Source organism: Nestor notabilis, unplaced genomic scaffold, assembly GCF_000696875.1.
Source record: "Nestor notabilis isolate BGI_N333 unplaced genomic scaffold, ASM69687v1 scaffold31933, whole genome shotgun sequence".
In the NCBI taxonomy this organism is placed as follows: domain Eukaryota; kingdom Metazoa; phylum Chordata; class Aves; order Psittaciformes; family Psittacidae; genus Nestor; species Nestor notabilis.
Window position 1 is genome coordinate 20,831 of NW_009922914.1, and position 24,375 is coordinate 45,205.

General features: G+C 39.0%; 1 protein-coding gene across 1 annotated transcript in view; it reads right to left on the bottom strand.

The window, feature by feature from the left end:
• Window positions 1–15,975, bottom strand: part of LOC104403648 (mitogen-activated protein kinase kinase kinase 5-like) — a gene marked incomplete at its 3' end in the record, with an annotated part of 36,282 nt that extends 20,307 nt beyond the window's left edge. Inside the window, exon 1 of the mRNA XM_010011870.1 lies at window positions 15,714–15,975. Within this exon, the coding sequence (XP_010010172.1) occupies window positions 15,714–15,975 (262 nt within the window). The remainder of the gene's footprint in view (window positions 1–15,713) is intronic.
• Between the last annotated feature and the right edge of the window lie 8,400 nt (window positions 15,976–24,375).

Below are 24,375 nucleotides of genomic sequence, written 5' to 3' on the forward strand. Positions count from 1 at the left end.
GCAGCTCTGGTTTCAAGGCAAGTGACAATGGACCAAGCATGGGAACCAGAGCAGAGCTCTCTCTACATCAAAGTCCCCAGGGTAAAGCACTCTGAAGTCCAGGGACTAACAATTCACTCCAAACGCTCTTGCACACCTTTATGTTGTAGCAAGGAAAGTCTGCTCTGGATCCAGCACACTAATGAACAGGGTGGGTATGGAAGCACACTGTGCAAAACAGTGCGCAAGAGACGGGGAAGCAGAAGAACCGCAATTCTTGCAGCCCCACAGGTTGTGGAAAAGAATAAGTTTTATCCCTTACTTTGGCCTTAGGCACAAGATGAAATTTCACCTTACCTTGTGAAAGTGAACCAGGTCACAGATCACTGATAGTATTCAAAGAAAACAGGGACAGCATGGTCTTCACCTTCGCAAGTCATCTTTGCACATTATGGCTAAAAAGCCTTATAATAAATCTTTCAGCAAATTATTGTGTCTTGTGTCTTGCTGTTTTATGAACAATAAAGGAAGTCTAGCCATAATCTTCTCTTCCATCTCCTTAAACAACTGGCATGCCTACATGGATGTGACTGAAGTGCATCATAAGCATGAAACCAGAGCATAGCTCTGGCCTAGGAAGCAGAAGCAGCATAAATGCAACAGCAGGCAGTTCAGTAAGCTCTTCATGTCCATTTCCTAAACCACCTGAGCTCTACCTGCCTGCCAACAGCAACCAAGCTACCTGTAATGAAGCTGCCTACCTACACGTTAGTTGGTTAACCACACAATGAGCTGCAGACACAGCAACAACCACAGAGCAGTCACACACTATGTTATTAGGCTAACTAACATCTATACCAACACTAGCTGCAAGCACACCATCACACATGCAAGACAACAGAACACATAACACTGAGAATTGTCCTTTTTACCCTGGGAAACCATGTTCACGTGATAGAATTGGAGGCAGTCACCTTGACCCTTCTTGCCTGAGAGCATGGGAAAAGGACACATCTCTGAAGCTTGGCATGTATGGCAACTGTGTTACCAACAATTCTTACCTGGAGTGTATATCAACTTACCTTTTTTTAAGCTCTCTGTGCAAAGACTGAGAACTTCACATATAAAATCTCTACTAATTAACCTTTCTTAAGAAACAGCAGAAACTCAAGACTAGATGATAACATGGTCAAGAAGGGTAAACATTCATTAATGGGTATAAAGCCCTTTGCTCTTGGCTATTAGCAATACATTTAGTCACCAAGAAAGCAATAAATGAAATGCAGTGGTCAAAGTTCATCTCCTACTCATTGTTTAAAATATAACAGGACAGAGAAGTATATTTAAAAAAATGCTCTATCATACTTGTAAACCATACTTTTTGATACTACCTGCTTACTACAGTGCTGTCAGGAAAAATAATGAACACAAACAGAGCAGCTATAGAAGTAATGAATGTTTCTGTTTGCTATTATCTTCTGATTAATTGGAATTAAACACATGGTCATTCCCTTACATGCATTGTCCCACAATTCACGAAGGTGAAAGGAAAGCTGAAAACTGTGACTTCTGAGATAGACCAGTATTTAGGCTTCTTTTCCACTTGGGGGTTAAAAGACACCATTTTGGGGAAGATATAGGAAGAAAGGGGATTGCAACAAGACCTTTTTCAGTACAAGTCTGAACAGTAAGTGCTTTCCATGCTGCTGCAGCAGCTCTCCATTCAGCATTAGAACAATGGTTTTGGCAAGCCATGATGACATTTACTATTGGGCAAGCTTTCAGAAGTGAGCAAACAACATCCTTATCAACTTCTTCATGATTCTCTATATGCTTGGCATGGATACCTTCCTCTTCCTGCTTTGGAAATCCCAGCACCACATCAGCACAGCTTGGTATTTCTGGTTCAACCATGCAAACCACAACATCACTGACTCGTCAGCACCACTGGAATCAGGCATTTCCTGTCAAGAGTGTCCTGTACATCTCCAAGACGAAAGAATTGATGGGAGCCACCCGGGTCAGAACACCTAAACACAGTGGAATGGCTGACCTCCCAGGAAAGCTGTCCAGCTGAGCCAGTCTGTTGGGAGAGGCTAGCCAGAAAAGTAACTATAAAAGTGCCTGAGGCTTGGATACAGGGAAGGAAAAGCAGCTAATGACTGTTCAGGCAAGTTAAGTATGCCATATACTAGCCGAAAAGCACCGTGTTTGTAGAAGCTCCAAACGATGTGCAAAGAAGGCTCAAAGGCACTAAGACAAGAGATATGTACTAGTTCTTATCCAGTGTAAAGCACTGTGGTTCACAGTCCTTATAGCGAGCCTGGCTAAAGCAGTCTCATTTTTATGAAATGGAAGAAGAAATCCTGCATCACTGAAGTACAAACCAGAAGCAGTCCTGCAGCCTATTACAGGGGAATTTCTGAGCACACATTCCCAGCACATGCAACACAAGCCCAGCAGTATGGTATGTCTCCATTTCTGGATGCTGTGTAACACACAGTAGAGATAAAAATTATTAAGAGCACCTAATACTCACCCAAAAAGCAACATGCTAGCTTTAAATACAACAGTACCATATTGCCCTCACACTGGTAACTAGGCTCACTGCTCCCTGAATAGCCAAACTGAGTTGAACTGCTCTTGAATTTCAAAGCGAACTTCTATACCTAAACTCGTAAGGCAAAAGGTATGATACCACTTCAGATAAACTCTTCCAACAGCTAACCATTACAGTTAGGGGTGGTCCTGATCCTCCCCCACATGCTTGTATCAGATCTAGCGTGGTTCATACCCAATGAGACAACTGAGGAAGCCTATCTGTAGGCTTGGAGGGGTGGGGTGAGTGCACAGGATCAGCTGCCTCCAGGTTCAGTTAGAAGATCTGGCTTTCCACGCACACAATCACTAGGTCCTATAAAGAAGGCAGCAGAACCCACAATAGCTGCAGGGATGCAACTGAATACCTTTCTACTTCTGCTCGAGAGTCTAGTGTTGTTCCAGTGAGTAAAGAAATTTTATCCCCCATAGGCATGGAAGCAACATCTACTTGTTCAGGAAGTCCACATGTATCATCACCACAGAAGGAAGAGTTCTTTGAGGCACAATACAGAAAAAACACAACCCTCATTACAGTTACAGATTAAGCATCTATACCCATACTGAGACTTTGTACATGATTCAATTTAGATCTCTGGGAATCTGCTTAGTAACAATAAATTGGCTAATATCATAAAAAAACAACCTTTCCTCTTTTTAAAACATTGATAGTTGCTGACAATGTAAGAAAGAAGAGCTACTTAAGCTGAAGGTTGACACTGTGGCATAGAAGCAAATGCAAGCTGCTCCTGTATAAATTTAAACCAGAAATCGCAAGAAAGTTCATAACCCACAAATCACGATGCTCTGGAGCACCACCCTAAACTTTAAAGTGATCGGTGGCATTTGCTCTGCTGTCACATAGGAGTACTGCAAAACTTGCACTCTCTCCCACCATACATTGAGCTGCTTCTTAGAGAAACCTGTGTGAATCAGTTCCTGCCAACTTTTGTAGCTAATTGGTGCAGATCATTCCCATAAAAGTAAGTGCAAGACTTCACTAAGCGGAACCATTCACACGAGGAGAGGGGGAAAAAACAAACCAAACAACTGCTTGAGTTGTTTCTGGTTTTTTACAACAGTATTCTAGACTGAGAGCCTCTATGTGAAACCCTGGCCTTGTTGACTGCACTATACTTCAAGGCTGTGAAGGGAAAAGAACCTCTTGCTTCTGTAATCCAAGGCTGATGGGAACAAAGCAGGGGTTACTTACTGAAATAAAACAGCATAAACTGGCAATTAACTGGTAACATGAAGGAAGTTCATACAAGCGTTAGAAAAGGAATGAGAGGAGGGGAAAAATGTAGATGACAGACATAGGGAAGCATGTAGGAATTAACATGGCAAACTACATGGCAATCAGTGATCTGGAGGCAACTGGAACAATATTGAAAGGATTTCTGCTGAAGGAAATAAAAAAATAAAAAAGCAAGCTTGAAATTCAAAAAATTCACTCTCTTTTGGCTCAAGATAAAGGACTGTGATGTTATCACATGATTCTAACCCCCAACAATTGAAAGAAACCCACTCTCAGCTTGATGCATGTGGGAGGAACTCAAAATTAGGCAAGAACAAAAGATGACAAGCAAACAAAGAACCATTTATTTAAAAATAACCTCAGTATGTTCAGGCTCACTGCATCTGTATCAATCCCAGTGAAACAGGCTCCCTAGTGCCAAGAACACCAAATACTAAATATTATACAAACTCTAAACTTTGCATCAGAAAAAACCCTCAGGGCTAAAGAGGTAACTAATGAGGGTCAGTTGAAGGCTTGAGCACATTGCAGGGCTAGTACGTATTAGGACCTGTACCAAATGTTAATGTGTTTTTAAACAATCTACAAACACAGCAGCAGAGAGAGTCACGGAAAGAAGGCAAACTGTAGCAACTCATTACTTCTACATTTAAGTTTTGTCCAGAGGATCTACATGACTGCTTCCCCCCCTCCAAGGAAGACTAATCACTCCTGTGGCCTGGACAAGGACTTAAGCAGACAAAAAACCCCAAACAAAGAAGAGATGTGATGGTATCTGTGTGATTATTTTGGTTTATGTTTTCAAGTTATGTACCTTTAAGACATGAGATGAAGGAGTGATTATTCATTCTCTGGAGAAGTTACTGAGACTACTCAAGAAGAAAGTACTTGTGGGACCACAGGTGTGCCAACAGACAACCTCAGAGAAGAAAGGAGAGTCCTATGAAAAGCAAACAGCCAGGTCTCAGAGGTGATGGAAACATTTCCTAAAATCTAAAGGAACTGCAGAGTTTGCTACAGCTTCAAAAAGCACGGAGTTCATTAAAACCAAGGCAGGAAACAGCAATCCATCTCAAGAACATGATGGACAAGAGGAAAATTGACCAAAAGTTATTTTTATTTCTGTTTATTCCATTCTGTTTATTTCTGCCTTAGTGACCTGAAGTTTTCTCTGCCTGAGAAATATTCTGATTTTTATTCCAATGAAAACTATTTTCATTTATAACATAGTTATACATTTGGCTTGTTCAAGCAGCTCACTTTGACAAGAATGTCTAAGTAGATCCACCTCTAAGTCTCAAAAACCAAGTCTGCATTTCATCACAGCGGCTACAGGGATCAGATCAAAGCTCTGTTTAGCGCAGTATCTCCTGTCTGCCAGAGGCCAGCAGTCAATGTTGCAGAGATTGTAAGAATGGGGCAAAGACTGACCTTTCTCAACTGGCAATAGAGACATTTTCAGAAAACTCTTGAGCTACATAAAGAGTTGAATATCAACAACTAATTTAGCGCTTATATTGGGTGAATGATTAGAGCTGCTTTTCTTCACATATGTTACTGTGCATACACTATCATTGAACTTCAGCTGTTCTTTACCTGCCTATTTGCCTGGTAGCAAAAAAACATCTGCAATTCTCTGCACCTGTTTTTTATAGTTTTGACTAGCCTTCACATCACAAACATTGCCATCACACTGTTCACCAGCAGGAAGTTTCTAGATCTGCTGTGAATGCTCTGAAAAGCCCAATTCAAAAAGAAAATATAGAGCAATCCTTTCACCAGCACATTTTCTACTGTCAACCTTGCTTCACTACAAAACTGATCCTCTGTTCCACTCTTTTAAGAACCCATTCATCTGAAGGGAGCAAAGATGTCACATCCAGTCATTTTGCCTCTTAAAGAGCCTCTGGTAAGTTGTCCCACCAAAAACTTCTTGACATCCCAATACACTTTCTTAAATGGATCACCCTTAAGTACATGCTCAGAAAAAAATGTGATTTTCTTCTACAATAAAAGCCATAACAACTCTTCCATGCTGCCAGATTTTATCCATGTGTCTATGCAGTGTATTCTTTATTTACATATTCAGCCTATTTTTCCTACTGGTATTTCCCCTACTGTCAACATCAACTAAAGTCGGAAGTCACAAACCATAATTAACAGCTCAGCTTGTTTCAGTCAGAGCTCCTTGAGAACTTTTGAGTCACCACCCTGTAGTTCCTATGAGTTGTTACACTTCATTTTATCAGCTTATTTTAAAACCTTTTTTCTTGGCAATGTAAATCCGAGACAGGTCCTCAGCCTTATCCCTTTAAAGAAAGGCTTTCTTTAGTTTATATTAGGAAAGCTGCATCTTTCTCAAGTCCTCCTTTTCCATCTTGATTGCATAGCATCCCTACCTTGCTCCCTGCTGGTGGAGCATTTAAGAATGCTTTTTTTTGGTAGTCTGTCTTCAGTAAGTATTACTCAAACGCCTTTGGAAACTGTCTTACTAAGGGTTACATTTATTTTGCCATACTTGATGTGTTTGGGTTTTTTTTAACTTGTTTCCTCTTCTGGACAAAATTTCTCCTTTCAAAGTGCATCATCTCATTCCTTCATCCTCTTGGCAATGCCACCTTTTGTGGGTTACCTTAAAATTTCTTCTTGAAAGTAGCATGCATTTTCTGGAAGCAATTTTCCTTAAGATGTCCTCATAATGTCTGAAAACCTTTCCTCTTTTTAGTTACTCCTTTCAATTTCTTGTTAAGAAGCTTCCTCATTTTTACACAGGTTCTAGTAGAAATGTGATCTGCATGCAGCCAAACTAGAAGTCTAAGGCAGACTGAGGCAGTGTGTGCAGACCCTCATGGCTACAACCATGTCCTTTAAGCTCTTGAAAAAAACTCCGTAAGTGATTCTAACCAGAAGATGTACAACCTCTCCTTATGACATTATTCGGAAGTCATATGAGTTACAATTTCTCAATCCAATGATACCAAAAATGGCTTAAACATAGAAGATTCATGAGCTGTGAGCACAGATTGAAAAATAAATACATAGTATTTCAAGAACATGATGAACAGCAGCTGGAATGCCTGTGCAAAATGGGGATCTTCCCAGGCTACTGAAAATCTCAAAGCAGAAGTACCCCAAGAGACATAAGCAAACACATTTATTAAATGTCTTCACTTAGTTAAGAAAAATATTTCTGTCCTAAGATGAAAATATCTCATAAATAATACTCATCACAACCAAAGGTACAAAATACTTCTATCATACCTGGTCTCACAACCCTCTCCGCTAAAACTCTACACTGTAGCATTTTCACTGCTGTGTCCAACGTTTTCCCAGGAACAGAAAGACACTGAGAAAACTAAATGCTTAGGAGTCTCAGGTGCCATGTTTTATGATAGAAATCACCACCATCTCTTAAAAAAGCACACGTATTTATCAATCAGGCTTGATCCAGAAAGGAGTACATTCTTAGTAGCTGTGCTGCAAACTAATCATAACATTTTATATTCTGTTAAGAAAGTGGGATGAGAAGCATTATCTAAAGTATCTGATCATAACTATTAAGCTGGCAATATGCTGTGTTGCTTAAATTTAAGGCTTGATGCAGGGCTTGGGAATTTAAATTGCTCACTCTTACTTTTTGCAGTTTGCTTTTGAACATTTAAAGATAAACCAGAGCATTAAGTCAGATCAAAAAGTCCATCTATTCCAGTATCATCTCTACCACTGCCAACAGTGGTCATTAGGGAAAAGAAAAGAAACAGAACTGCGGAGCCACTTTGTCCTTAAAGCTTCTGGAAATTCAACACCCTGAAAAGTTTCTAAGTCATTTCATGTGTCCACCATGCATTATAGCTCTCAGCAAACCCATCCCTCATTTTAGTCCTTTTGAAGACTATTCAACTATGTGTTGTATGGAAAAGTGCTTCCTTTAGCTTCTTCTAAATTTGTTTGCAGATAAGAGCTAGAGGGCTAGAAATTAAAAATGAGTAATTGTTTCTTAACCATTCTTTCCTTCCCATTCCTGATTTTAAATTATGTCACCTTTCCCTTTGTTTTCTTTCTGAAGAGATTGTATCCATTCAGACTCCATCTGCGCGGAAACAATTATATGAATTCTTCTGATAATCCTTTTTTCCCTCTTGTCTGTATCGTCTACCAAGTTAAAAATTCAATATTTGAAATAAGTAGAGATGCATGCAATTATAAAGATATGACACATCACAGATTTGTAATCCAAGTGACTTTTCTAGTTTTCCTCTGTTTCTTTCTTAGTTTCTTTCTTAGTTTCTTTCTTAGTTTCTTTCTTAGTTTCTTTCTTAGTTTCTTTCTTAGTTTCAGTTCTTTCTGAGACTTTTACTTATTTATTTACTCCCATGGGATTTTCACAAATTTATTCACATAGCTCTAACATCTGTTAGGCATCCTAACAGATCAGAAAATAAGCATGCACAGCAGCATATAGTCCTTTTGTTTGTCTGTCCATTCATTTACTTTTAAAATTGCTGCAGTGACCACACTCACCAATATCTCTCAAAATAAACCATATAAACACTGGTTTAACAATTCCTTCATTGCTGACAGGTTTTCAGGTAGAAAAACATGTTTTTTCCTTACAGGCACTACAGTAAATTCCCCATCTCTAGCACATGAATTTATTTTGATTTATTGTCTACGTACAGTGTCATAAATATATACTGTTTAAATTCAAAAGATTATTTCTAATTTTTCCTACTCATCTGCACCTTACAAAGCCTATTTATGTCCCATTTCAAAGAAACCTTTAAAAAATAGAAAGATGTATCAGTCTGTCTCCCATTGCTCATATACCTTCTCCATTTCCAGCTTTTCTTTTCAAGAGAAAAAAAAAGAAAAAAAAAAAAAAGAGAGAAATGACCACTTTCTTTCAGTAACAAAAGCAAGACACAGAATTACAGTTAAGTTGCTTTTTTCACTTAACACTAGTCCCAAGGCTTCACAAGTCAAACATGATTTGAAAGCAGGTAGGACAATTCTCCCAGGGTTTGGTCAGACCTTACTGATCCATAGGTAATAAGCACAAGTTTTGCATGCAGCCCTCCCTGCAATTTAGCAGGGAAAAATCTGAATCCTGTATACCAGCTGCAGCACTCAGCCACTCAAATCAATTTACTTCAGTCACAGGGAAAGTGCAGAGTAAACACCTCAGACCTGATTAAACTTAATTTGAAAAAAACCCTGGGCTCTAAAAACACTGCATAAAAGTATCTACTTCGCAAAAAATAAAATCTCAGGCTTAAAAATGTGAGACTATTGTTTGGAGTATCCAGAAATTAAACCCAAAAAATCTTCCATCAGAACCTGACATACACTGCTAATGTGGCACATGGCACTATTAGTTATTTCTATCACAACAACTCATAAAAGGTCTAGCCAGAATGACTGTCCTACTTTGCAAAGTGCTCCACAGTGTGGACTTCAGTAACCTTGCCACGTGACACAAAAGCCTTGAATCCTTTAAAAAATTTAAAAGGCCTTGTTAGAAGCTAACAAGGATGAGTTTATCTCCAGCAGAAAGAAGCAAAGTTGCAGGCTTGTATACAATCGCAGACATACAAGTTTGATTACAGAGCAAGTAGTATTGCTAGCTACAAGACAGTCTGGACTGGCTGTCCTTTCGTAAACCTCGTCTCTCACTGGTTCCTGAGGGCAGTAATTACAAGAGTTTTCAATAAATAAGATGTAGCCCTCCTCTAGGAAAAACTGGAAAATCTGAAATTTTGACAATGTTAGCCTTACAAAGTTTAAATTAATTTAGAAGAATTACGCGAAGCTGAAGTATACTAGTTTTTCCTGCAAATTGTGATTCTGATCCAGCTTCTTAATTTAGGCATACGGTGCACAGTCACTGGAGGTTTGGAACTGCTGGCGTGACAGCTTTATTAGAACCAGAATATCTTTAAGTTCAGGCAGACAGGGATTCATCCAGGCTGCTTTATTCAGCTTAAGTTCATCTCTCTTTCACATAGATCAAGTCCGAAATTAAGTTCAGAATTTGAGATTTGACTCTCTGCCTTAGCCAACTGGAGCACAGATCCACAGACCACATAGCTACCCCTCATGTTCCAAGCCTGTTAGGGTAAGAGAGAGTATCAATAAAGGGTAGAGGAGAAGATATATGCCTTATTCTGATTGAGAAGGACGAAACTTTACACTAGTTGCTCTACCAAAATAAGTATATAAGTATATGTGCACCAAAGAAGTTACTTAAATATTAAGTTCCTGTATTTTCACACTCAAATTTCATGAGAAACAACTATGAATCTGCAAACCAACACAGAAAATACTATATACCTAAAATTACTACTTCTCACACCCCACACCATCTGCCACTGAGGCAGCACCGCCTTCCCATCCTCACAAGTAACTGCACTATTGCATCCCACAACAGAAAACGGATATGACTCATCCGAGTTAAATTCTTAACGCTTGACATGATGGCTGCTAATTGCAGCAAAACGAGATTAAACAGGTCTGATAAACAGGCCCGATAAACAGGCCCGCATTTGGCTTTGTCAGTGGTAACTCCAGGTGGCCTGTGATAGCTATGATTTCATCCTCACTCAGTTCAGTTTTACAGCAGAAAGAATAGCCGTGACATAGAGTTGCTTGTCACTCCCTATATGAATATAAGAATGCTCAAACTTTACTTCCAAAGGCAAACTATCTTTGCATATGATTCCAGTACCAAAAGCCAGTTTTTATTTTGCTATAGGACTGATTTAGAATTACTGCAGTAGAACCTAAAATCTAACCACTGGGTAAGAGTTTTTGAAACTTAAAGATCACAGATCTTCTGTCTGCTTATCAGAAACGATATCCTACCTAAATCACCAGTGACCACAAGCTGCAGCACATGTAAGTACAGGAAATCTGAGTCCTCTCCTAAGCTCTAGCTACCATCTACTACCAAGCCTCAGGTAAGCCACTTTACTCTCTATCCTTCTGGTTTCACTATCCTTAATACTATAAGCTTGCTATCTGCTCCCTCAGTAAAGTGCTTTAGTATCTGTAGATGAAATCAACAAGCAAACCTACAAATGGGAATGGCCAGCATCGTAGCTGGTAGAAGCAACTTCAAGAAAAAAGACCAGGAGCACTATAAGTGTTGAATTTGATTCTGAAATATTTATATATGGACATTCACCAAGCTAGCACAGCTCCAAATTCCATGTTTAGAAAATAAAAAATTATTGTTCCAGTAGCAGTTTTTAAAAAAGTACTAGCACCATGGCTACAAATGAGGTCATACATTTAAGTGTCTTGCATAGTGTCATATTTTTGAGTAAGAACAAGGACTAAAAGAATAGGAACACAGTCAACTATGTTTCTTGAGAAAATAAACTAAAAACTAATCCATCACCATTCTTGAGTCACAGCAGACAGCAAAAACTCACACTAGCTAGCCCACAATTGAGCCAAAGAAATAGTAATAGGAAAAGCTTATGAATTCATCAACTCCAACTGGCTAAATCAGTGATCCAAGAGAAAGTTTGATGACTGGCATAGGTCAGTAGAGCTAAAATGGTAGGAATGACCATTTGCATATTTAATAGGTGTTTTATTTAATTGTACATTTCCATTCCTTCTGTATCCTATGTACAGGTAAAATGTTTTCTTTCCAAGTAATTTCTGGAATTCAATTAGTATTCGAGTGGCCTGGTACCAATTAACTAAATAAGTTAGTATGCAAGATCTCACTGCAAGATTCAACATAAGCTTCAAGCTCCAATCAAACTGAAGTGATGGAATGATAACAGTCATTTATGACAAGAATAGAATTGTTTTTTTCCTACTGGTGTGAATAGGAAAGCTACACAGATGCAAATCTTCAAATATTTGCCAGCAAAATAGATATTCAGCTTTACACAAACTAAATAGCCAACACAGCTCGTAAGAAATGCATCTCAGTTTACATTTGTACAGTATTAACACTTGGATTCTCATGCTTCAGCCTCTTCAACTTCTAAAAAGAAGAAAGAGAATCATTTAGGATTAAGAAGCATTCAAGACACTAAAAAAAAAGTGACAACAGCCACCACCTACTCACACATTCATTTTGAGAAGAGTAACCACTCTTTCACTCTGGGGAATACTGAGACTTGTCCAAAAATACCTGGATACAAAGGCCAGCACATTAAACCATGAAACTAAGAACCAGTTCTGACAGTATTGATCAAATAATTTGCAGTAGCATAAGCTCTTGAACCTTTATTTGTTTCTTTCACAGTCAACCTTCTCCATTTTCCACACTGTTGGCTTTTCAGTATAACTGCAGTAATGCAGAGCAGTTATATTACACTGAAATTAATCACTGAAAATTATTGTATCTTTTATCAGAACAGGAACGGAGAGGTACTCTCTCTGTTATGCCTTACAGTTGGACTGAAATGGAAAATTAAATTTTTACATCATGTTTACTCACAACTTTTGGCATGTTACTTGCAGACGCAAAAGGAATTGGTGATCCACGCAGGAAAAGACACACAAATGCTGTATTTGCAATCTAATTCTATAAGGTGTTTTTTTGGAAAGATTCCTTTCCAAAAGATAGCACATATTAACAGATTATTTATTTGATGACTATTGAAACCTAAGACTTTCAATAGCTATGTACTAACCTTCATTCAGTTTAAGGGCTCCAAGAAGGACTGAATCTGGAAGTTAAGATAGCTGCTGGAAGTGTACATTATCTTTAACCCATCTTCCTGAATAGATACGGCACTGCAACTCTGCACAACCTTAGCTGGCAACACAAGCTTCAAGTCTCTTCAAAGCAGCACCACTTGTTACATCTAAACTAGGAAACCAGTAAAGCAATCCTGATTGTTTAAACATGCCCAGACCCCACTTCTGCATTAGGGCCAAGTGGCCTGGAATGGCTTACATCCCATCTTCAAATTGCTGTGTTCAGACTGGCCACTGGGAATGCTACTGATACTGTACTAGTTGGCCCAAGCCAAAAGCATGCCAGAAGTGTTAACAATCTAACAGCACAGGCAACTGAACACTGGTATCCACGAACGCTTTTACTTGCTAGCAGACACAGTCACAAATATCAGTTCAAGTGGCAGAATCTTTGAACTTTCAGCTGATGAGATGTCCTGAAGTTTTTGTCCCAGTACAGGATAAAACATATACAGTGTTTTCAAACCTTCCCATAAGCCGAAAGTTTCTGAAAAACATCAGGCTGAAAGCACAAACAGCTGGCACAGCAAACATGAAATACACTCCTTAGCCACCCTTACTGGAAGATGAAAGGATATGAGGCAATCCACAATGAGGCAGGATCAAGAATAACGTGAAACCACACCTTTAGGCAATCTCAACTCAGGTTGTTGCAGTCCTGCTTTTGGTCTGTCTGTCTGTCCTCTGGAATGCACACTCAGCTCAGAGAACTTACTCAATGGAAAGCTATACAGGGGTGAGCGAGCAATCAGATCAGCTCCCTGACCTACCTCATCATGTAACTCTCAACACTAAAAGCAGCACCAGGGAGAAGTGTTTTAGTCCAGTTTTTCCTTCACTTAAGCCACCATTGGACTGCACCTCCAAGGGATGCAATATACTCAACTCTTCTAGCAGCCCTAGTTACTGAGAGCAAGTGCATACAAAAATGGAATTTACTTCTCACCCTATTTAGCACTGCAGATAGAGAGAGGCAGCAGTATACTCTTAGCAGGAGGATAATTCTCTTTTCTGAAAACTGTCACCTTACTTGTATTTATTTATCAGCATTACAGATTTTTTCAAATATGCCATGTGAACTAGGCCTTCTAGTGTTGGCAGTTCTACTGCAAAAGTTTATCTAGAAATTACTATGGCAGTAGCTCTAAATCAATAACACCAATTCATAATGTACATAGGAATAAATAATTCCTCATGAACTGAATTAAATCCTGAAGACAGGCACCTGCCAGTTTGCAGCCAGCCACAGCATAAACTGAAATCCACTAAGGCTTGGCAAGTCTGCCTACCAGGAAATTTTTCCACTGGAGCTACTATTAAAGTACTTGAGCAGAGAAGAGAGAGACAAAATATCAGGTTGTCAACAACTCATCATTCAAAGCAGAGACACTTCTGGGACACTGCAAACAGACCAAAATGCAAGCGGTTAAGCCACAAAAGGGACTGGAAGTTTTCCAGTCACACACCCATCTGGCAGGGTCTGCCTGAAGTTCTTGCTTTAGATTAGTCCATTTTCCTAACACTTTACTGGCCTTCTTGCATCAGCTGGAAAAGCAAGATCATGGGCTCTGGGAGCAGGATTACTGGCAAGAATCCTTATTTTCTTGCTTCTTTTGTGGAACACTTCTAGAATGCATACTTTTAGCACTTTCTCCATTTTCCTCAAAATTGTGAAATATGCCAAAGTATCTTGAGGTATTTAAACCAAGTTAAAACCACTTCACACTTAATGACCTCCACAAACTTTTGCTGTTATTAAGCCTCAAAGAAATAAGTGCATCCAAGTAAAGCTCCAATACAAGCTCTCTCAGTGGCAGAGACACTTGAAAACTCATCTGCAAACAGAGAGTTCTGCCATACACCCTGAGGCTGGCCCAACAAAAAGCTGCTTGCACAGCTGCATCATGCAGTCTCAACCCTGGACAGTACTGCACATAAAGGGTCCAGCCAAGGAAAAAGCTTGTGCAGAATACAGCATGCACCACCCATCCCCAGCTCTAGCCCGTGCCAGAGGGCTTGGTCCCTCATGCTAAGAGACTGAGGAAGTACTTTCTTTACAGCTGCAGACCTGGACTCAGCAATACCATGTGAATTTCAGACTTCACCACCAGAGATGGCCTTCTATGACTGTATCAAATCAGGACACCCATGTGCCACCCTTGGTCTGTAGAGCAAGTAGAAGAGAAAAATAAACAACCCACCCACAGTCCACTGCTCACTCTATTCTAGGGGTAGCAAAGTACATAATCCTTCAAGAACAGGCCAGAAGCAGGTAGTGCTACAAGATCCCAGCACTTCCTCAAAGACAATTGCACTGGCTGCATCAGCCTGCTCCCACGCCAAGAGTAATGCCTTTTCTTTCTTCCTCCCTTTAGAACTGCAGCACTGGGTAACATGCTCCTTCCTCCCCTAAACTGGCATCCTTTAAAAAAAAAAATAAAAAAATAAAAAAATCCTGCTTTGTATAGCAATGCCATATCTGTACAGAATATTTTAGAAGTGCCACTTTTTTTTGGTTTGCCCTGCAGCCTCTCTTATACTTCACATGCACAATATTCATTAGAACCAGAGTTGTTACTCCTGGTTAATAAATCAGAAAAAAACCCAAATTCAATGACAATGCCAAAAGACATAAAAGGAATAAGAAATTCCAGCAGAAATAAAAGGAACCACCAAAGTTTTGAGTTACAGTCTCAAAACAAACAAATCTTTAAGAAGTTCTGTTCCTCCCCAAATTAACATACATTCATAAAAAACAGTTGTGGAAGGCAGAGTCACACAGGCTTCACAGTCTTGAAATGTGAATAATATACAAATATTGAATGTATTTATCAGGGAAGTTTACCTTCTGAAATAAGCTTCATCATCATAAGCAAAGAAAATAGTTTCTGCACAGCAGTTTGCATGATTTGCAAGGTCACTGAAAATCTCAGAACAGAATATGTGTTAAAGGACTCCAAGTACCACATGAAGTATATTTATTATTATATGAAATGCCAGAGGAGTTCAGTTCTGCAGAAAACAAAAGTTGAAACTGACTTCAGGGAAACAGAGAACATAAATAAACAGGACTTCAGTTCATTTACACAGCTAACAACTGCTTTTTCTAGTGAAAGTGATTGGGACAGTGTCATTGAGCCTTTCACAACTGTACTGGACCCAGGAATGGTGGTGGTGTTCTGAACTGACCAAATTCCACTCCCAAGGAGAGTTGGAAGAATTCCCAGTTCTTCACACCAACAGCCTGGCAAAAATTTCTCATTTCCAACTGTGATCTGGAAGACAAGGTTACGTTCAGGAGGAAAATAGCATCTTCTCCACAGATGCCACATGTCACTTCCCCTGATGGCACGAGCTGCAAGGAGCAAGTGAAGACAGGATGCGCACACAGCCAAAAACCTGGCTTTCACCGTCATGCCACGTTATTGTCAGCACATGGAAGCAAAACCAGTGGTCAGCACACATGCTTTCAGACTAAAGTCCACCCATTTTCATATTGATTACCCATAGAGGTTCCTGGAGGAAAGCTGAGAAACCTTATCTTAGATACTGCATTGAAAGGCAGTAATAAACCAATAAAACTCAAAATTATGGCATACATCTATCATGTTTCCCCTCAGAGATATTTTTCTGGAGAGGAAAAGCATTACCATCATGCTTTTAAAAATGCATGTACCTGTAAAAATCATATTGAAGGTGGAGCAGCGGAAGCAGGAGCTTTAATCTTATGGGTGTGCCTCTATGGCAGTTATATGAAGCTCTTTGCTACTGTGTCAACATAACTGGATAAATTTATCACGAGCATGAGCAGCCCCACTTCAGAATCATAAATGAATTACTGCAGCGGTACAAGTGTTCCTCTCCTCTTGGTACATTACTGACTCTTCCTTGTTCACGCCCAGGGCCTTCTGTGCTACGGTGAAACAACTGACTTCGGCACTTTCACACATCACAGAACACAATTCTGTTTGAAGCATTTGTGTCCATGGGAAGGTGCTGGAGAACTTGCAACTCTTGTAATTATTTAATCTGCATCTCCACACTTCACAGACTGCAGGTTTCAGTCTATAGTCCCTAGTAAGCCAGAGAGACTGTACTGAAAACAGCATTATACCTGTATCAGGCAGGTATTGTGCAAAGGGGAAGAAGATCAGATAAAACTCTCTGCAAGAGCTGTGGATAACTACTCTATGAAGACATCACTGAAAAGCTGCCTTCACCACTGAAAGCACCAGCTGCTTACTCACCCAGAGTGCACTCTCTGCAAGAGACATCCACTGATGCCATCAGCAAGTCCCAGAGCAACTCATTTACTTTATTACAGTAAGGGAGAAATACAGAAACAAATTTTTACAAGGTTCCTAAATCAAAGCGTAAGTTTCTTGTGGGATTTGAAAGAGTGCTGATTCCCACTGACTTGAAATGAGTCAGTCTGTGGGAAATCTTTACGCTCCAGGCTGCATCTGAACGCATCCCAAAGGCTGTGAATAAAGGCAGACACAATTTAGAAGAGAATGTAACTCTGGCATGCCGTTGTTAATAGCTGATCGGCAGTTCTTCATTATTGAAGGATTATATCTGCTCCAGTCAAGGCATAAATTTGGTCTCAGAGGGAAAAAAAAAGAAAAAAATTAATATACATTAAAAAGAAGCAGACTGTGCTTGCATGTCAAGCTCAGCCTGAGGTTCATTTTCTCTTGGAATACAAACAATTACAAACTTCTTACAGAAATCCACCCATCAGTGATTACCAGAAAATTCCCCAATTGTCAAAACAGATTCTGCTCTCATCTATCACACAAACATCGTGCTGTACAAGATGACTTCATTGACTGCCTCATATGTCTCTCTCATTTTAACAAATGCTGTACTTCTCTGAGTGTATGTACCATTGAATATAAACTCCCTGAAATGCCATACAAAATAAGTGGTAGGATACCACTGTGGACAGCAGATGTTCTGCAACAATCTAGAGCAGGGAGCCTAAAATGAAAGATGGGAATCCCAGCAATAACTTCCATATTATTATCCACAAATATGCAAAATCCCTGTCATTTTTGTGCCACTGAACTTTTTTTTTATTTTCTCTGGCTATAACATAAAAATACAATTTGCAGATTAACTATGCATACAAATACAGCAATTCTAAATTGTGACTCTTCCAAAGGGCTAAGGGAAAAAAAGAACAAGGTTTAAATGATCAGCACTACAGAATACACTTAAAACTCAAGCTTTCTCTACTGAGAGACAAAAGAAGATGAACTGCCATAAAGAAGATTTCAGTGGCTTAACTTGATTTTATATAAGATCGTAACAGATAGGAAAATTTACTGAGGATAATGGTGTTAAATTATGTACCATTACATTTTTTCTATTTTCCCCTTAATCCTTCTGGCTTTAACACACTTTGTTACATTCTGTTGCTACTTGCTACATTTACAGCTTTTTGTAATTTGTTTCTTTGCTTTAGAAAGCAACTAAAAAGACAAGTCAACTTCTTATTAGGGCTGCCGTAAATTCTGGAGTCATTTCTGTATGACACATCTGGTTCAGAGCTACAGAAATGCAAACTGCAGAAAAAACAAAATCAGTCACAGGCTTTCTTCTGCATCACTCTCAAATAGCATTTACCTAACTCCATTCAGCCTTTTCTCCACTGGCGAATATTCTTTTATGATGTCTACTCAAACAGATGCCTCACAATGAGTTTTACATCTTTACTGTGTTTTAAGAGACTCTAATAATTTCATAACCTGCATTTCTCACGCAGTATTTGAAAACTAGCTCTAACACCCTGATGCACTTGGCAGAGGAGGTAGTATTTCAAAAGCCTGCAATTTTCAATAATCCAACAAAAGCCTGGATGTGGACTGTCTATCCAGGTGTCTCACCAATATCACTGGGAGATTTAGTAAACTAGCACTGCAAGATCATTTATTATTAGTAGTATTATTTACACTATAGAAATGGCTGGAAATTCACAGTAGTATCATGCATCTGTGCCCAGGGCACAGCTGGATGCTGTGGAAGCCTCTCACCTCAGGAAAAGACCTGAAGAAGCTCACACTCAGGTGCTTCAGAATGAAATACTATTTTATGTTGAAGATGCACCAAGTATTTGGTTTATGTTTCTAATGCTGCCTTTTATTAGAGCCTGGGATGAATATCCAGACTCAAAAGGAGCTTTCCAGCCCACCCTATTTAAATGTTACAATATATGCTACACCTTCAGACACAAAGACTTGGTACACCTACACCTCACTTCCCTGACATGTATGACATCTTGAGAGTATGGCTATCATTATAAACTCTATCCTGCACACCAGCTGCATTACATAGTTACACGGCCTTTCTTGCTCCACCTCATCACTTGCAACATAGTGCTGCTGAAACACAACTCTTTCAACTAGAGTTATACTGATAGTGGGACTAAACTTTTTTTTAGTAGTTGTCCTTGACTCAAATTGGACAAGAATAACGCATCAGGATAACTTCTGCTATGTTAGGGAGAACTATCATTCAGAACAGGGGTTCTCCAGTCGCGATCCTATAAAAACAGGAGTGGTGATTCAGCAGCACCTGGGGAAATGGGGGTTGGGAGCATCAAAAAGGTAAAATAACCGATGGATGAAAGTGCTGGATAATCACAGAAAGCATGTTCAGTATTTCAAGTGTCTGACAAAACTGTCAGTGAAATGAAAAAAAAAAAAATAAAAATCAGGAAGTACAGAGAAAAAGTGGTGAAACACACCTAATCATTCTGAGATACAACATGGAGTAGAATAAAGCTTGCAGTTAATCTCTCTCTCTGGAAGTGTTTTTATGCCCCTGAAAACAGTTAATATGGTAGGAAACATGCTGCTTTTTACCACAGAAAACATTTATGTCAATTGCTAGAACCAAGAACATGAGTTTTGAAAGAACATCACATCTTTTGGGTTTAAGAGGAGAGCCTTCATTAACGTATCACAGCCACAGAACTTCCAGGAAACTTACATAAAGGCATAAATCGCTTCAAAAGAACAATTTAGCATCATAGAATTTAGTATATTTATATATAAAAAAAGGAAGAAACTGCAAGAACGCAGTTGAGCCCTGATACTGCTTTACTGTATTTCTGTGTGCCTGTAAATGTATATAAATGCACCATCCACGAATGTTCTGTAAAGTCTTCAAAAACAATTTAGGTGTGGACCATCTTCTAAGCTAAGTTCATTTTCACACAAGTGACTGTACTGGCTTTCTGAAGATTTTGTTATTTTATACGCCAAGACTCTCCCCGAGCACATTGCACAATATGTTTCTAAGCCCAGTAAGCTAACGCTGACAATTTCTACCCCAAGCCTGCATGAATTCTAAAAGCAATGATGCTGAATTCCAGAAACAAACATAAACCTATTTTATTCTCTCTCATTTGATGAACTCCATTTTAGTTAATCATTGCTGTTCTGGGGAATTATCTCACTGGCCCCACACAACAGGGTTAGTAAAAAATATTCCATGGGTCACTGATTCATGAAATTTGAGCATAAGAAGCTGAAGAGAATGAAATTCCCCAATATAAGACAACATTAAAGTTACAAGGAGATATTTGTATGACTTTTTATGCTTAGCTTGATAACCACCCTAACACAAGTAACTGTACAGATTAGAAAACCCAGATCCTCCTCAGTCATCAACTGTGTAATCTTTCTCATCTTCCATCAGTCAGTCCCTCTGAGATCATACACAAAAGTCAGAATGCTTGACACTGTCCTTCTGGCAAAATTGCCATTCTTCCAAAAATTTAATTTTATATCTTCACAAGATGAAGATATTCTGTAGCTTAATCTCGCAAAGCAGACAAGCAGAAGGAACACGCACCTGAAGATGATAAACTAAGGAGCCTTCTATCCATGAACTGTAAGCCAATGCAAGTTTCTCCAAAAGAAGATCCAAGTTACTCCAGAATAAGGCAAATTTCCAATGAAGTTTGTCTCTTTCTACTTAAGGTGTATCTCCCCCAAACATGAGATCACTAACTTCTTCAAGAAGAAAAAGCACATCTTTCACCTTTACAGTACTGTCTCTGAAGGTCATTCCAAAACTCTCTTTACTAGTTAGCCTGGTTTTAATACTTGTACACCACCTGTCTTGCTAGTCAACTGAATACTCACCCCTAATTTACCCAGCCCTTTAAAATCTAGACAATTTACAAGTAAAATGCCAGGTTACAAGTTAAATGAGACATTTCTTAAAGTGACAAAAATCTGACTAACCCTAAAAGTTTGTGTGAAGAAATTACCTTGACATAAAGCACCTCCCTCCCACAAAGAGTTGACCCAGATTATCGATTCCTGCTATTTTTACTTTTTATGGTAATTTTCCCTTTTTTCGTTATTTAATACACTCTGATCAGCTAGTCCTTGATGCATTTGTGTAACACAAAATGACTGTGTAAAATGACTGCACAGAAAGCAAATCATCTTATTTCCAATTGCCTAAAAAAGATGGGAAAGAAAATTAAAAATGCTTCCCAAGCCAAACAAACTCTAAGTACTCTGCACTCATTTATGGCTCAGTTTTCAAAAGGAACTGAACAATTAAAGGAAAAACAAAACAAAACAGGATATGCAGATCTGGTCATTATAATGTAGAGAAAATACCATTTCATTACAAATATGAATGGTTATAACTACTTTTAAAACACCATGCCTATCTACTACACTGTAAAAACATTTCCCTGCTAGTTTTTCACGTATTTAATTGCCTGACTCTTTAAATATTCTTGAATTGTTAAGAAATTAAGCTGAATTTAAGAGAGACCTGCAGCAAGTTATGACAGCTGGAGGGAAAACAAGCAAACAAAATCACCAAAACTCTAAGTATCCTCTTTATGAAGCAAAAAAAGCCCTTGAGACAGTGGATCAAATCCAGATACATTGAGTTTTGCAATAAATTGGACTAGATTTTCCCCTCCTCACCTTATTACCTTTTTAAGTGGAGGAAAAGGTGATAAATGTCTGACAAAAATAGATGCTTTTTAGACACTTTTCCAGCAGTTTCTAGGGTTGATTTGACACTTGCTTCTCAAGAACCAATTTTTTTTTTTTTCTGAAATCAAGCAGAATTTAAACCATGCAAGCAAAAATACTATAATAGGCTCATTCTTAATATTTGGTGCTTAAATAGTCCAATTATACATAGCCAAGACCTACTCACTAGTCATATGCACTGCTAATTGTGTCTCTGCATTTAAGGACCATTGGTTTACTGAAGCTGGCAGGTTATTAGCAGGCTAATCTACATTTAGAGCAGATGATGAGTATTTACATCCAAGATTGGATTTTATTTAATGCTCCTTGAAGCTCTCTTTGAAGTGGTGAAAGGCATAAAGTGAACCTACATCAGAGATCACCAAGAGTTCACACTAGTTATACAAAGCAGAAACAAGAAATTAAAATCAGAAGGCTTGATGACTGACAGATGTTATACTATAGCTCTTCCCCCTCACCAAATCACTGTTGATTTATATGCACTGTGAGAGCTAAGAGGTTTATTTCATTCAAACACAGTTATAAGCTTGATTTTCTGAACCTTCAAGAAATCATATCATTCCTTACCCTTAACTTAGTTGGCCTTTACAATGAGTCCAGTAAGACTAAATACCTTGAATACGACTAATTAACTATTACCTAATTCAAAACTACTTTTACTGCTAACTTACTTGACATTCAGTCATGCTTGTAGTATTTTCCTACACTACTTTTTATAAAATATTGTAGTATGCAGACATTTTTAAAAATATTACTAATATCCTCTTCGATCACTGAAAGCACACAGCAAGAGAGAGAACAAGAAAGGTAATAGGGAAGGAGTCCAGGTCACCTACAAATACTCTGCCCTACCACCCTGTAAAAGCAGTTAAAAAGTAAAAATAATGCATCAGTCCAAAAAAAAAAACAAAAAAAAACCAAGAAAATGAATCAGTTACACCCTCTGTGACCTTTTTGGTTTTCTTCCATCTTCATTTTTCAGCTTACACAGCTTCTACTCTTTAATTCTGTTCCTAACCTCAGAGATAATTTTTTGCCAGCTTAAAGTTTCTGGAGAACAACTGGCTCTTAAAAAGAGAGAGAGCACACATATAAAATGCAACAGGAATAAAGAAACAAGTATGAAAATCTCACAGATCCTTCTAGATCTACATTCAGCATTAGAGCCAGCAGCACAATGTAGTTTCAGGACTGCAGCTGGTTTATGACTCCTCAGATCAGACAGTACAAAGTGGAGCAGACACAAACTTCTACGTCCTGCTCTCTTTAAGTCCAGAAGCTTAATATGATGAACCCTCCTAGTTCTTTACATGTTTATGGGCTTTGCTACTAAAGCAGAATGGCAAAGTATTTCTCCTGTTTTGCAACATTCGGATTACATTCCCACAGCCAAATACTACTGAAAGAAAAAGTAATGTTTTCACGTTTACACAGTTTGCTCAAAAGCCACTGGAATAAGCAAATGATATTACGTAAGTGTGCAGTTATGTAGCACTATATGCCAGACACCTACTGCCAGAATTAAAAGGGGCCCACTTCAAGTCAAATCTCCCATTACAAGAAAAGCCTCTGTCAACTGCTGAGACTCCGCCTATTGCACAGCTCAGAGTCTAAAAATTAACCAACCTAAGAGTCACAAAAACATCACAGATAATTCATCTCTGTGGCCTCACTATGCGACAGCTTCCACAACAGAACCAAAAGAGACTCTCAGGTTTCACCAGCCCTGGAATGAAGAGGTGTCAGGGTGCCTGAAATCTGAAGTAACTCTTCTCTGTGGAGAGTATAGGATCTATACAGAAGCTCTGTGGCCTTCCACCTATGAAGACAGCTCCTCTGACTTCTGAGAATATTACCTCAAATGACACAGCTCTGCAAAGAGGCACAAGAAATAGGTTGTGACTGCATGCTTCAGAATCACCAACCTCACTAAACTGAAAGCAGCAGTCCATGAAGCAAAGCTTGCAGAGTTTCAGGGCAATGACACCCACATGCATGTCCATGCTCAACAGTCTTTTGTGGAAACTGGCTACAACACCACCAGAGTTGGGGGGTTTTTTTATTTGTTTGTTTCCTTTCTCTTCCCTTCTCCCCAGGAGAGGAGGAAACTACAAGAACAGCCAAAACTTCTAAAATGCTTATTCTTGCGTCTACTTCACATACACAAAAACCACACAACACAATAAGCTTAAAACTGTAGGCCAGGTCAACTTCCTGCTTCTGATTTTTTTTAAGGCCAAAAGACATTTATTCAGTACTATAATTTTAGCTGTATGAAGTCTTTCCAAATCTAGTACGGAGGATTTTTTTTTTTCTTTTAATACTCCACATTCACACCTTAGATCTGCCGATAAAATAAAAAAAACATGGATTTTTTTTGTTACGATTTTTAAAAAAATGGGGTCAAATAAACCATAACGCACAACCTTGGATCACATCACCTCTTCAGATGGAGCTGTTACAGTTCTATAGCAGGGAAGCTTGCAAACCGGGGTAAGAGGATGCAGCACAGGGTATTCTTGCCAACTAACCGGGTTGGTGCGTGTAGCTCTTTGCTCAAGCCAATCCATCAAAAATGTTCTATGCAACCAGTACTAGAGGCATAAACTTCCAAGCACAAACACACGGAGCGCCCCAGACACTGTGTGAGCACCACGAAACTGTCGAGCTACAAGGCTGGTGCCAAATTTGCTTTTCAAAGCTCCCAGGGCCTCGCAGCTCCTGCCTGTTTCAAGGCAAAGGTCAGCATGTTGTGGTAAAAACTCGCATCCCTGTGCTCTT